The following is a 15,254-nucleotide window of genomic DNA, read 5'->3' on the forward strand; positions in this document are numbered from 1 at the left end:
AACAGGCGAAAATCAATGTGGGCGTGGATGTCATCCATAAAATTAAGTCGGTGTGGCCTTATGTACACATAAACAGTTGAGTTATTTACAGTTACATAAAGAATTCTGTCATGATATTAGTATGACTGCATCAACACTTTTTTCTACAAGTTCCACATGAATATTCTCGTTTGAATATAAATACTGTAAATATTAAAATGTATCTGTTGATTCTATTTCACTGCAACATCACAAAAGTCTACCAGCTATGGCTATGACTATGGCAAAATCAAGTACATGTATGAATATTTATTTCCATTGTATGAAAAAAAACAAATTGTTCCAAAAATTGAACAGAATCGTTTCAAACTCAATCTTATCAAACTTGATGAAATGAATTTATAGCAATGAATTTTTACACAATCTTTATATGCTACGGGTAAAAGGAAGCTGACATAATTTTCTTAAATGAGTAAGAAATGGTCTAGAAAACCTCCTAACATATGTTGACAGTATGTCTTCTCTCCACCTGGCTTCACTGGTCTGGGAGGAAGAAAATGAAACAGAGTTTTCAATTCTACTTGCATGGATGTCTACAAAATGATGCCTCAAGATATTTGTATGTTTGTATGTGGATGGTGTTCAGCACCAGGGACAGGTGTGTATGTGTATGGATATCGATGGTGTTCAGCTCCAAGGACAGGTGTGTTTACCTGTGTGTGGAAAGTGTTCAGCACCAAGGACAGGTGTGTTTACCTGTGTGCGGAAAGTGTTCAGCACCAAGGACAGGTATGTATGTGTATGGACATGGCGTTCAGCACCAGGGACAGGTGGCTTTAGCTGTGTATGGATGGCGTTCAGCACCAGGAACAGGTATGTTTGTGTGTGGATGGTGTTCAGCTCCAAGGACAGGCATGTTTACCTGTGTGTGGATGGTGTTCAGCTCCAAGGACAGGTGTGTTTGTGTGTGGATGGCATTCAGCACCAAGGACAGGCATGTTTACCTGTGTGTGGATAGTGTTCAGCACAAAGGACAGGTATGTATGTGTATGGATGGTGATCAGAACCAAGGACAGGTATGTATGTGTATGGATGGCATTCAGCACCAAGGACAGGCGTGTTCACCTGTGTGTGGATGGTGTTTTACACCAACGAAAAGTATGTTTGTGTGTGGATGGTGTTCAGCACCAAGGACAGGTGTGTTTACCTGTGTTTAAATATTGTTCAGCACCAAGGATAGGCATGTTTACCTGTGTGTGTATGTTGTTCAGCACCAAGGACAGGTGTGTTTGTGTGTGTATGGTGTTCAGCACCAGGGACAGGTGTGTTTGTGTATGGATATCGATGGTGTTCAGCTCCAAGGACAGGTGTGTTTACCTGTGTGTGGAAAGTGTTCAGCACCAAGGACAGGTATGTTTGTGTGTGGATGGTGCTCAGCTCCAAGGACAGGTGTGTTTGTGTATGGATGGCATTCAGCACCAAGGACAGGCATGTTACCTGTGTGTGGATGGTGTTCAGTACCAAGGACAGGTGTGTTGTGTGTGGTGGTGTTCAGCACCAGGGACGAGGTGGCGTTTATCTGTGTGTGGATGGTGTTCAGCTCCAAGGACAGGTGTGTTCGTGTGTGGATGGCATTCAGCACCAAGGACAGGCATGTTTACCTGTGTGTGGATAGTGTTCAGCACAAAGGACAGGTATGTTTATCTGTGTGTGGATGGTGTTCAGCACCAAGGACAGGTATGTATGTGTATGGATGGGGTTCAGCACCAAGGACATGCATGTTTACCTGTGTGTGGATAGTGTTCAGCACAAAGGACAGGCATGTTAGCCTGTGTGTGGATGGTGTTCAGAATCAAGGACAGGTGTGTTTGTATGTTTATGGTGTTCAGCACCAAGGACAGGTGTGTTTAACTATGTGTGGATGGTGTTTTGCACCAACGAAAAGTATGTTTGTGTGTGGATGGTGTTCAGCACCAAGGACAGGTGTGTTTGCCTGTGTGTGGATGGTGTTCAGCACCAAGGACAGGTGTGTTTGCCTGTGTGTGGATGGTGTTCAGCACCAAGGACAGGTATGTTTGCTGGGTGTGTATGATGTTCAGCTCCAAGGACAGGTGTGTTTACCTGTGTTTAAATATTGTTCAGCACCAAGGACAGGTATATTTGTGTGTGTATGGTGTTCAGCACCAAGAAAAGGTGTGTTTGTGTGTTGATGGTGTTAAGTGTTTTGAAATCTGTGGCAAAACATGTATAAAGCATGGTCTGAGAAAGAATTCATTGCATCATTTTCGTAACAAAAATCCCTACAACATATCAACTTTATATTGATATTTCAACACATCAATCTGAGACAAGAGACATTTGATAACAGGATTACCAATATCTTTCCATGTAATGATCATCTAGGCTAGTGTACATGGTGGCACGAAAACATTTAACTGACTTGTAAAGGCAAAGGATAAGAATGGCTGACAAAATGGTTAACATTACTATAACAAATAGCCATGCCTACCAAGTGTAAGGCTGGGAGAAAGTGGGCTGAATATTCTCTCATCTGGGAATCTTCTTAAAAAATGTCTGTCATTTTGCTGTTCAAAACCTGTCGAAACAAAGGAAATCTGAACAGCATCTTAAGATAAAGCTGTTTGAAGTATTTTAGGTTTGCCTCCTAGCTTGATACTAGTTTGAAAATACACCAAATCCCTGAATATAAAGGATTTGCACATCCGCCATGTTAACCAATTTACCCACCAACACCTGGTCACCGAGATTCATATGCTAAACATTATGACGCCCTACCTATGCCATTTTTTCACATATTATCGCTTAAAAAGTACCAAAATCACGTACCATTTTCTCAGTATTCACTACTTAAGGCACTAAAGAATGTATTCTCGACTTCTCTGAGCAAAATAACTAAACTCGAGGTAAATTCATATCGTCAAACGAGAGGAACTCAAACTGCGTCAAATGAAAACAGCAACAGGCATTTTTAAAAAAAGTCTGCCGAGTTTTCCCCAGAAATTGCCATGAAAAATACCCCAAAGGACAGAAAATTACCACAGAATTTATGGATAAAGGAACGAAACAGTTGTCCAAATCTGTTGTGAACAAATTAGAGGTACTTTTACGCTAAAAACTTCGCCCAGAAATACAGAAAATTGCTCAACAATCTTACTTACGTCACACACGTCAAACCCGACTCGGCTGCAGAGTTGTCGCGGTTCTTGCCTGCAATTTTGTCGACTTTTTCGGTAAATTACCGTAAAATGTCCCGTAATTTTTCATCCTGCCAGTTGAACAAGACCTTAACTGCATATTCTGACGAAAAATGCACACAAAAATCTCAAAAATAATGTTTTTGAGACATTTTAAAACAGAGCGTCCAAATCCTCGTCTGCCCGTACGTGTTGAAAAATCCTGCGGTTGTGGAAATGACGTCATACGGCCAGTGGAAAATTACAAAAAATAATTTCAAACAAATTTTGCTGTTTTTCGGATTTTATTACAATTTCTCACGTTTGAGAATATATTTATCAAGGGTTAGAAATATTGGCGTATTTCTTGAATTATATTTTAAAAAAAAGTTTTCGAAACTGGTATCATACCGGAGGTTGATTTAGGTCCCACACCGGCGTTTTCAGTAACATTTACTGCGAAGTTGCTTTGAGTGCAATGCGGCTTGTTACAGAGGTTCTGTCACAGCATCAAAATGTTAAAGACGGCCTGCGATAGCCTCTATCAGGCTTCGGGAGGCGGCTGGAAAGAGTAGAAATCGGGCCAAATAGAGAGAGCCGGGGGAGTTGGTCCGCTATAGAGTAAACGGGTGCGGGCACACTGTTACTGATTATGTGAATTAAGACTTGATTTGCATCATTGATGAGAAAATTTGGTAATTCAGCAATGGTAACTACCTGAGATTTCATACTTAGGGTATATGAAAGCTAGGTGAACATCATTAAACATAACTTAGGCCATGTACTATATTACGTTGATTTGATTATATGGATGACATCCTCCGGGAGCCCCAAAAAAGATGCGAGCGTGCGAATAAAAAAAAAGTTTTGCAAAAAAAAAAAAAAGTTGTTTTCATTATGAAATCTACGTGGTCTTGAGGGTTGAACAAATGGGACAGAATATGGTTTGGCGAATAATCTAATCTTCAAGTTCATTTCCTTACAATTTTGTCTTTTTTCGTTTGATTTTGGCATTCTACGACATTGGTATAGTTTTTACTTATTTTTTTGTAACTTACGGTATATTTTTGCTCATTTTGCAACTGTTTTGTACGATTTACAGTATGGTTGAAAACTTTTTTTTTTTGGAAACGGCCGAAAATTCATGCGCGCGCGGATGTCATCCATATAATCAAATCAACATGGCCTTATTCAAATAAAGGCCTCATTTGCATAATTTATGAGGAAATGCTAGAATGGCATTCTTTGTTAACATAAGACTGTCTATTTGTGAAGAATATGATCAACTGGTATAATTCATGGATATGAGGATCCTATTTGCATAATCAGGGGGAATAATTTATAATTTGTCAGTCAGAAAGATTAAAATCATTTAGCAAAGGCAAGGCTTGGCAAAGGTATGAAATCGTGGAACTCTAGTTTTGTAGTTGTATTTCCATGGAGGTTCAAAAAGATTCCTCATCAAAAACTACAGTGGGTTGCAAACACTTTTTTTTTACCTTATTCATAAATGTTTTATTAAACATTTAGATTTCGTTTACATTAACGTTAGAAAACGTTCTTCTTCTTGAATACAGTTTTGAAATCCTTTTTATTTTACCCCCCTGTCTCATATTGGTACCGCCCATGCCTTGTTTTCCCGCGCATGTGCAGAAGTCTCCTTCCTTATTTCCATCCGCCATTTTCTTTCTGCGATCCTTCGAAAAGTCTAAAAACTCCGATGTTTTTCTGAGTGTTTCCCGCCTCCGTACGGTTGTCATCACCATGACAGAGAACTTAGAGGTTAATCTGAGTCCGCAGGACAAAAAGGACCTGGATAAATACATCAAATTCTTATGTCTAAAGAGCATTCAGGTGATTATAGCTTTGTTGTTGTCCGAAAAATAATTTTCACCTTTGCCGAAGTGGTCTAGCTTGATAATTTTCGATCATAACGTAAGAATCTGTGGATGGAATGACGTGATATTTCGTATACCTCATTTCACCCTTCAGATAATATAATAAATGTTGAATTTTTACCTCTGTCGAGGTGGCTTTGGTTTTCTCAGCGAAATTGTTTGTTAGTTTGTAGGTTTGTTAACACAATAACTTAAGAATCTGTGGATGTCTTGGCACGATGTTTCATACTTTGCACGACTTTCCTTACTAAACTCAAGGGAAAATTAGTACTATCCCATCCTGTATTTGTCCTCTGCTTTGGTGGCGGCATAGAATAAGTTAAAAACTTGAGTGTGCCCTCACCATGTCTCTAGCCATGGAATGTTGGAATATAATTTTAAACATTTACATTTACATTATGTTTCATATATTTCCTTCTGCAGGTGATAGTCCAGTCTCGCCTGGGTGACAAGGTTCGTACCAAGTCCAAACCGTCCACAACCGGTGCAGACTGGTTTAACCTGGGCATCACGGACGTACCGCGGGTCCTAGCAGAGGGCAAGCGAACCATATCGGGTCAGCTGCCCAGCCTGGGCCAGTCTCTGTGTGTGGAGATCTCACTAACAACCTCCGAGGGAGACTCCATGATCCTGGAGACATGGTGCCTGGGTACGTAGGTTATTGTTAGGTTGTTGTTGTTAGGTTGTTGTTGTAATGTGCTAATGTTGCCAGTCTGGGCCAGTCACTGTGTGTGGAGATCTCACTAACAACGTCCGAGGGAGACTCCATGATCCTGGAGACATGGTGCCTGGGTAGGTTGTTGTTGTTGTGACTTATCCAGTTATCAATACTGTATTATAGCCTCCACCAGGCCTTTCTACGGGGATACGGATCATAGAATTCGGCAAAAAAGAGAGTAAAATTGGCCAAGGGAGTCCGGCCGCGGGGAGGTAGTTTCTTTCCCTCTGCCAGTCAAACCTACAAGGCGGTCAAACTTCCCTGGCAAATAGCGTAGTTAGTCTGATAGAGACTAACTGATAACTGTATGTACACTGTATGCTATACTTGTATGTTGTAGGAAATGTACATGCTAATTATAAACCTCTATGTGTTCCAGGTGTGACATCAAAGTGACCTACACGGTGTAGAATCTACAGCACAACTAAGGAACATCTCTAAGTTAGAGAAAACCTTACACATCAGTCTATTTCAGTATTTGTTTCCTCTCCAGGTAGGAATGGCCGTTCAGAAGAAGATTCAAAGTGAGCTACACAGTGTATCTCTAGAGTGTTTCTAGATGCTACTAAAACCTCTATGTGTTTCAGGTATGAACGATCGTTCAGAAGCCGACATCAAAGTCAGCTACACGGTGTATAACCGGATGGGCATCCTTCTGCGGTCTCTCTTCACGCTGACGCGCGTGACCCCGGCGTACCGACTCTCCCGCAAACAGGGAACAGACTTCGTCATCATGTACAGGATATACTTTGGGGACGTCAAGTTTGAGGGGCTTGGGGAGGGTTTCCAGGTTTGTATCTGTTTCCATTATTATAGCTGGTATAACTGTCCTTTGTTGTAACACACCAGCTTCTGTATCTGTATAGCCGGTATAACCGCCCTTCGGCGTAACACACCAGCTTCTGTATCGGTATAGCTGGTATAACCGCCCTTCGGTGTAACACACCAGCTTCTGTATCTGACTATCTGTATAGCTGGCATAACCGCCCTTCGGCGTAACACACCAGCTTCTGTATCTGTATAGCCGGTATAACCGCCCTTCAGTGTAACACACCAGCTTCTGTATCTGTATAGCCGGTATAACCGCCCTCCGGCGTAACACACCAGCTTCTGTATCAGATTTGTGTATAGTCGGTATAACCACCCTTCGGTGTAACACACCAGCTTCTGTGTCTGTATAGCCCGTATAACCACCCTTCGGCGTAACACACCAGCTTCTGTATCTGTATAGCCGTTATAACTGCCCTTTGGTGTAACACACCAGCTTACGATTTACAACTCTGAAGGCATGACTATTTCTTGTCCTTTTCTGAGCTGGTATTAGGTACTTAGCAGTTGGGACGTCCACCAGTTTATCAGTCATTTTGTACATCATGCATAGTACTAGTCCAGACGTTTTCTTCTGTCTTCCATTGACCCCCACTGTAGATTTATATTTCTTCTATTTTTTCTTGTTTCCTCAGGTGATGAGAGTTGGAGCTGTGCCCACGCCGATTGGAACCCTGACCATGTCAGCCGCCTACCGGACCAAACTCACCATCCCGTCTGATGGGTATGCAGGGCTACAGATGAAGGCAGACCACTACATGGCCAACACTCCTCCACGGTATATACCTTGATACCTTGATACCATCTTAGGGATGAGAAGGCTTGCCAATAATCCCAGTCCACGGTATATGGGATGTTGTTGTTGCCTCCACCAGGCCTTTCTACGGGAATACGGATCATAGAATTCGGCAAAAAAGAGACTAAAATGGGCCAAGGGAGTCCGGCCGCGGGGAGGTAGTTTCTTTCCCTCCTGCGCGGCCAGTCAAACCTACAAGGCGGCCAAACTCCCCTGGCAAATATTCTCCTATATAGAGCCAGCGTAGTTAGTCTGGTAGAGACTAGATGTTGTTGTTGCCCATGTTTTACAGCTTTTACTCAAGTTATAGGGATTTTCTTTTGCACAATCAGAACTTCGTTCACTATACATTCAGGGGAGAAGTGCACTGTATCTGTCTAGACTTAACAGGCACCAAGTCTTCCTCAAAATCATGAAATGATAGCAGTGCCATGCAAACAATAACCCTAACAGCAACCACATTCGCCATGGCAGTGTATGTTTTCATTGCCAGTCTTGTTGTTATAAAATTTTATACATCACTTTCTTCCTTCTTTCTCGAAGCCTGGTAGAGGCTACTTCTTTAGCATTGTCACCTCTCTGGTGCTGTTGGACAAGAGGCATGAGGGTGTCTATGGCATCAGCTTCAAAAACCTCTTCTAAGTTGAAAGATGCAAACTTTTTTATGATAAAATGATATCTTATGCACTTACGCTTGTGTCCAAAGTTTCTTAGGATAGTGTCCAGAGTGTAATGAGAGTTTTTGTTATAAAATCTTATATTGAAAAGTTTATTGCAAATTCGTGCCCAGAGGCTAATTGCAAATTACAAAACATAAAAGAACATTGAAACAGAGTATAAAACAACTAAAATCTACATGATAAAGGTAGCTGTCTAGAACTATAACTATGTCTAAAAGTATGTCTGAAGGGTTTCACTTCTTTAAGACTTATATAAAATTTTATAGTTACTTTCTTGCTTTCCTCTGGCAGGTACATCAGCAGAAACCCGAGCGAGCCTCGGTTCCAGATCTACGCTGACGACCTTCCGGCAGACTGGGAGGATCCATTGCAGGAAATAGGGGTGGGCAGCTGCTCCGTCTCACCTCCCAACCAGATGACCTTCTCCCGCGCGGCTACCCAGAATGACTTGCAGCAGTTCACCACAGCAGCCATCGGGGAACAGGGTGAACACGTGAACCTGTCAGCAGCGCCCAAGGTCGGGGCGTTCGCCCTTGGGAAGGACGTTGTCGGCGGCGACGATGGGAAAGTCTGTAACGTCCCGTTCGAGCTGCTGACGCAGCAGAAAGCTGAACCCCGCGAGCGAGCGTCGTCGCTATCCCCCTTCCCCGCTTCCGAACAGACCGGCGCAATGTTCGACCAATCAGACTGCCTGCGTATGACGTCCTACGGTTTAGCCGGCTCGACCGGTTCGTACGGAAGCCAGCTTTCCTCCTCCCCGCACGAGGACTTTGTCGTGGTCGAGGTTCAGAAACCGGCGTTCGGGAAATGTGACTCCAACAGTGACCTTGGGACGTTCTATAAGGAGTGTCAGAATCCCCCGCAGCTCGTCACCTTCGCGGACTCCAAGCAGCCGTGCGTAACCGATACCCTGGCCTCGTTTTCACAGGATCTGGCTAAATATGAGGACAATCTGGATGAGTTTGATGACTTTGTGCTGTCTTTGCAGGAGGACCAGTAGTTACTTAAGCTAGTTAAGAGCCAGGAACAACATCTACTCAAGGCTATATACATGTACAACACTGTTTTGCTGGTAGCATGAAGGGGCATCTAGATTCAATTTGGTAAAAATGCTGTCAAAATACTAAAATGCAGTTAATTTATTAGAAAGTTTGAACAGTTCTCCAAGTCACTGAAATTTGGGTCAGAAAGCTGAGGAAGACCATGTGATTGGTTGAAACTTTCGGTAATTCTTTGAGTTGGAGAACAGTTTGAACTTTCTCATCTCACAAAGTTGTCTTAGTCTTGGCTTAGAGACAAGGATGATAGGAATGAAAGATAGTTTTTGTTACTTACATGTACTTGCCTTACTGATGTGCAGTATTGCAGGTACAATGGATTTGTCAGTCGCAGTGTATCTGAGACTTTTGTAAACTATACATGTAATTATATAACACAAGAGCAACAAAGCTAAAATAGACATGGAAAAACAAGTCAACTTTGTCTTAGTCTTGCCTTAGACTTGGAGAAGAAGAAGGAAAAAAAATCAAACCCTAAAAAAATAAACAGTGCTAAAGAAATGTCTTTTGGAGCAGCAGTTTGATTTAAAAGGCTTAAAACACTCAATATATTCACGTGTTTTCTAAAAGTACATGTACATCTGTGCGTTTTGCTGATCACAGTTGTATCATTTATATCTATAATGATATCATAGATATTGTGTACATAGTTAAAACATAAGTAGCAAGCTGTTGCAAACATGTTTGGTATGTCAGTGTTGCTACATGTAACAATGTTGCCACGTACAGTCAATGCAAGAAAAAAAGATACACTGTATCCATGTATATACTGATGACTGCATAAACAAGAGAATCTAGTAGTAGGTTTGTAAAAATGTAAAATGAATGTTAGTAAATTTAAGTTGAACAGTTGAAACTATAATGTTTCTGTGTGGAATATTTCACGTAGTTTATTGCCTTTGTCAGAAGGGTATGTTTTTGGTTTGACCATTGTGGAGTTTCTGGGTCTGTATGTATGTATGTATGTATTACTCTCCAAGCAGAGGTTTGGGGGTATTTTTGGCGTGTTTTAGGCTTTTTTTATCGGGGTTTCTCTTTTGCACTGGAATTTTTTTTTCACCCAACTCGGGGTGAGTGCTGGGTTGGGTGAAAAAAAATCCCTGTGCAAAAGAGAAACCCCGATAAAAAAAGCCTAAAACACGGCAAAAATACCCCCAAACCTCTGCTTGGAGAGTATGTATGTATGTATGTATGTTAGCAGCATAACTGGAGAAACCAGTCCAGAACACCCGTATCGAACGTAATCGCGGCCCAGGTATGATATGAATAAAGTTGGATGTTACCTTAATGCTTTTACTGGTGGTCTGGCTATACAAGCAAGAAAATAAAGACAATTGTTTACTTATGAATAAAGTAGGATGTTATTTTAATGCTTTTACTGGTGGTCTGGCAATACATGCAAAAAAATAAAGACATTTTTTTCCCACTTTGATTAAAGAAATAATCAGTGAAACGTATTATTTACAAAAGAAAGTATGTGGAAGACGTGTCCCAGCTCTGCACATCTGCTTGGAGTTGAGGTTTGGGTTACACGAGGGCGTTGCCCTGAGCTATCCCGTCATGCCCCGCGTCTGACCTTAGCGTCCCCATCTTCTGTCGTCTGCATCGTGTGTTGGTCAGAAAATCATCATTTTAGGACATTTTCACCCAAAATCCAACATTTCTGTGGACGCACATTATACTCTCTGTATCAGTGATCAAGAAAATATTCATAGATCGGAAATTTTAGCCGTAAATTCGGTAAAAGATCGGTTTATTTGCGTCCGGTTTTGTGCAGAAAAAACTGCACAGTAAACAAAGACAGCAGATCGGCCGGTTTTTGCTCAGTTTTGAGATTATTTCGCAGCTGATCGTCAGTTTTTAAGCATCAAAAATCGGCTGAGGATGTCGGAAAGTGGGGTGTCTGCAGCTAACGGTGTTCCGGCACAGGTATTTGTTGTTTTCTATTTCTTATATTTAAAAGCCGGGGTTCTATTTAAAAGCCAGTTAATATATGCATAACGGGTGGGTTTAAATGAATGAATAGGAAATTTGGTCGACTGTTACTCTTCGGCTAATTTCTCAGGGAATTTAACGATATGACGTAGAGTTAGAAAGATTAACGTGTGTGCCACGAGTTTCATAATTCAGTCACAAAAACAACAGAAAGGTTTGATCTAACGATGTATTAAAACATTCAAGCAAATTCTTCTTGAAAATGCAGTGAGTGTGGATGGTTTCACTTTGTTTCTCACAGATATGTTCACTGCTTTACTCTGAAAAGTCGGAGAGAGGGAATTACTAGTATTGTCTTCTGTGTGCATTATGTTTTGTAGGGGTGTGTAGTGGGGCGTGAAGCCTCATGAATATCAATTAACACCTTCAGCTAATTATTTATAACACATGATTGAGTAGACAAAAGGGCTGAGCTCTCTAGTTCAGGAACAGCTTCCCACCCCAAGGAGTTTGTGTTTTACTCACACAAATGTAAATTGTTATGATGGAATGCTAGTAGGACTTTCTTGGGATAATGTTGGCCCTGGAAAACTTTGATATGGCTATTCATTCAATAAAAACTTAGTTCATCAAGCCTTCAAGGGTTGGTCCTTATTATTTCCAAGTTACCATCAACTTGCAAGCCAAGATGTACTCGCAACTAGCCTCAGGCATCTATTTGCAATAAACTTAATGAATTGTATAAGATTCTATAACTTAATATAATAATATTAATAAGATGTATTTGCGATTAGTCTTCAGTCATGTATTGACAATAAATTTACTATTGAAACCATACGAGATTCTCATGGTTTGTTCCTTAAGCCCCTGCCACAGAATGTCGGGAAGGAGTCCACACCGGCCAAGTCAGCCCCCAAGAAGCGAGGCCGACCTCCAAAATCCAAGCAGGAGAAAATCACCGACACCATGAAGGTCAAGAAAGCCAAGAAGGTCGAGGACGACAAGGACAAGAAACCGAAGCGCAAGGTCGACCGCTTCAAGGGCACACCTGAGTCTGAACTTTTACTCCGTACACTGCCAGACCACCTCTGTCCCAATCTGGACATCGTGATCATCGGTATGTAGGAAAAACATGTCTATACTCAAGTTTCAAGTTTACCAGGGCATACCTCAGATTCATTGATCTGTTTTTTAGGTATCCCTGGGCACACACGTGTGCCTGCACATGTTCAAACAGGTGGCCAACCACACTCGAGGGAGGGGTTAGAACCAGCGAGAATACAATGCTTTCTAGTGCCATTGTTATTAAGAATATACATTGTTACAGATCTCAAATTGTACCCTCTATAGCAAGGAACGAAATGAACTCTTTGACGTAGCCTCCAAATTCTACCCAAACTTTCTCACATATACAAATGAAAAGAAAACTACTCTCCTCTTAACATCCAAAAACCCACAAATTACAGAAAAAGTGGGATCCTTTGTCTTCCTCTATCTTCAAAAAGAAGTCAAACCCAGTAGTTTTTACTAGTAGTTTCTTAGTAGTTATCAGTAGTTCTATGTGTACTAATTATCTGTTTTTTATACCAAATGTTTCTGCTCACAGTTCCTGCAATTAGCCCTCAGGCATGAATTTGCAATAAAACACTATTATTGTTCCAGGTATAAACCCAGGTTTGATGGCAGCGTATGTGGGTCACCATTACCCCGGGCCGGGTAACCACTTCTGGAAGTGCCTGTACATGTCACGGCTCATCGACACACCCACGTTATGATACTAACAATATCCATTGTTGCAGGTATAAACCCAGGTTTGATGGCAGCGTACGTGGGTCACCACTACCCAGGCCCGGGTAACCACTTCTGGAAGTGCCTGTACATGTCACGTCTCATCGACCGACCCATGACGGCCATGGATGACTTCAAACTCGTGAACTATGGCATCGGATTTACGAACGTGGTGGAACGGACCACACCTGGAAGTAAGGATCTCTCGCGGAAGGAGATGGGAGAGGGAGCAAAGATTCTTGTCGGGAAGCTGCAGAGGTATGTCATTACATTCTCAGGGGAGATAACCAATAGTGTTCAAATAGGAAAATACATTCAAGAATGTTTCGATCTTAGAGATCACATGTTAGAGAATAGTTAAACCTTTATTCCCATAAATAATTTCATCAGGTTGGAAGATACTTAGGGTATAGAATTTTCTTCTTACACAACCAGTAAGGTTCTCACCTGCTTACGTTTTGATGTCTATCAGACACCTTCCTCAGAGCTTCTGACTGGAGGTGAGAACCTTACTGGTTGTGTAAGAAAATTCTATACCCTAAGTTAAACTTTTATTGTTACATCATACATATACTCTGTACATAAGATTTGGCTATTTGGATACGTGAATTCTAATAAACAAATAAACAAATATTGCACGATACAGATACCAGCCCCGCATCGCTGCGTTTAATGGAAAGAGCATCTACGACGCCTTCTCCACGGTGTTCTTCGGACGGAAGCTGAAGAAAGATTTCCAGTTTGGTCAGCAGGAGGACCTGGTACCCGGAACGACAACCAGGATATTTGTGATGCCGTCTTCCAGTGCCAGGTGTGCACAGTTCCCACGCGCACAGGACAAGGTGGGACTGGTTTATCTTGCCTCCATAGCATGCCAAAAACTGGGGGTTTTGAGGGTCTTCAGTGTCTTTGAGATCTTTTATGTGCTATTTTCTGATTGCATATAGACAACATAGCCAGCCTGGTTGAATTACCCCTGTTTTTAGAACTGGGCTAATCAGAAAACAGCCGAAGACCACCAAACCCCCAGTTCTATAAGCCTGCTATGGAGGCTATGTTTTATCTTTGTTTGTTTCGCACAACCAGTAAACCGCCTTTGGCGTAACACACCAGTTTTGTACATATGTACGTACATGTACAAGCTGCGTAAGGCCGGATTGTAAGGTTTGAATCACTCACACCGGGAAGGTCCCCTACTCTTTTCGATAAGTGCGGTGGGTTCTTTAAAGTGACTTTCAAAAACTGTTCTTGTCCTTCCCACAGGTGCAGTTCTACCTGCGTCTTAAGAGGCTGAGAAACGAACTTAAAGGAATCCAGGAGACCAACCCGGACGTGGAGGAGACAGACTACTCCTTCGATCTCATCAAGGCCATCGAAGACGCCAAGAGGACCAAGGTCAAGGAGGAAAAGAACTTTGACGTCGACACCTGTGCAGGTGCCCACGTGCATGCAGACCCACCCCCACCTGTTGGGGCACCTGTCGGGGCAACAGGTGCTGCTCCAGGTGTTGCAGCTGCTGCAGGTGAAGCCGCACAACCCAACTGGGACAGTGTGTTCCCACCTATGGACTTTGTGGACCATATACCTGATATTGTCTCTCAGTAACTCTCGGGATTATATTATTTTCTCAGGACAGAACTTTGTCTGAAATTTCAACACATTTTGCACAATGATGTAGATTTCTGGGTTTCACTCTAAGAATTCGTGTTTTTTATGCATCCCCCATCCAAATGCTAGTCTTAGAATCTAACAATTTCCTACATAGGTTCTAGGAAAAGTAGGATGTAGGATTTGATGATACAAACTGTATTTGAAAAGAAGAAAACTTCTTATATATATCCCTTTAGTGTAATGGGTAAATATTTTATGCACTATCCAATAAAATTACAGATGTTTGTACTTATGGACCTTAAACTTTAAAGATTACATTCTTTCATGACAGTATTATCTCTTTCTCAGGGCAATAAGAACTGGAATTTCCAGTACTTTTGAGAGTGTGGAGAATTTTGTATGTAGATGCCATGCTCAATAGTTTATTGTTTGTTTACTTGTGTGATGAATATATTTATATAGGCTCTGTATGGCTATATAGTTATCAAATGGACTTCAATTATGTAACCCATATGTTGTACATGTCTCAATAATGTACAAGTCTTAACCCTTGTCCTGCTGGCATTCCTGGCACAATATTTTTCACTAATTTCATGTCTTAATTAGATCATAGACCCCCCAATTTTTTTGCCCTGCAGTGGCATAGTTACTTCCGCATTCATTGTGTTTTGCTGAGGTGTGATGCGTTGCATGAGAAATACCCCCAAATCGGAGCTAAGAATTGGGACCCGATATTGGTCGATTTCGCGCGCTGCTGCGCGCGCGCGCA

General features: G+C 41.8%; 2 protein-coding genes across 2 annotated transcripts; both read left to right on the plus strand.

Annotated features, from left to right (window-relative positions):
• Nucleotides 1–4,839: 4,839 nt before the first annotated feature.
• LOC109462357 (autophagy-related protein 13-like) lies at nt 4,840–10,123 on the plus strand. Its single transcript, XM_019758899.1, has 5 exons — nt 4,840–5,027; nt 5,495–5,720; nt 6,377–6,579; nt 7,253–7,395; nt 8,385–10,123. Exons 1-5 carry the CDS (start codon nt 4,938–4,940, stop codon nt 9,091–9,093), a joined length of 1,371 nt encoding a protein of 456 aa, XP_019614458.1. The 5' UTR covers nt 4,840–4,937; the 3' UTR covers nt 9,094–10,123.
• Nucleotides 10,124–11,035: 912 nt separating this feature from the next.
• Nucleotides 11,036–14,587, plus strand: LOC109462309 (G/T mismatch-specific thymine DNA glycosylase-like). Its single transcript, XM_019758839.1, has 5 exons — nt 11,036–11,080; nt 11,951–12,203; nt 12,886–13,132; nt 13,521–13,716; nt 14,138–14,587. Exons 1-5 carry the CDS (start codon nt 11,036–11,038, stop codon nt 14,477–14,479), a joined length of 1,083 nt encoding a protein of 360 aa, XP_019614398.1. The 3' UTR covers nt 14,480–14,587.
• Nucleotides 14,588–15,254: the final 667 nt, after the last annotated feature.

Source organism: Branchiostoma belcheri, unplaced genomic scaffold, assembly GCF_001625305.1.
Source record: "Branchiostoma belcheri isolate BF01 breed outbred unplaced genomic scaffold, Haploidv18h27 scaffold115, whole genome shotgun sequence".
In the NCBI taxonomy this organism is placed as follows: Eukaryota; Metazoa; Chordata; class Leptocardii; order Amphioxiformes; family Branchiostomatidae; genus Branchiostoma; species Branchiostoma belcheri.

Excerpts from the sequence above, each read along its gene's own strand:
- LOC109462357 (XM_019758899.1), top strand. The coding sequence starts at position 4,938 with ATGACAGAGAACTTAGAGGTTAATCTGAGTCCGCAGGACAAAAAGGAC. Across the intron at positions 6,580-7,252 it reads GGCTTGGGGAGGGTTTCCAG|GTGATGAGAGTTGGAGCTGT; the intron begins GTTTGTATCTGT and ends TTGTTTCCTCAG. Across the intron at positions 7,396-8,384 it reads ATGGCCAACACTCCTCCACG|GTACATCAGCAGAAACCCGA; the intron begins GTATATACCTTG and ends TTCCTCTGGCAG.
- LOC109462309 (XM_019758839.1), top strand. The coding sequence starts at position 11,036 with ATGTCGGAAAGTGGGGTGTCTGCAGCTAACGGTGTTCCGGCACAG. Across the intron at positions 12,204-12,885 it reads TCTGGACATCGTGATCATCG|GTATAAACCCAGGTTTGATG; the intron begins GTATGTAGGAAA and ends CCATTGTTGCAG. Across the intron at positions 13,717-14,137 it reads TCCCACGCGCACAGGACAAG|GTGCAGTTCTACCTGCGTCT; the intron begins GTGGGACTGGTT and ends TCCTTCCCACAG.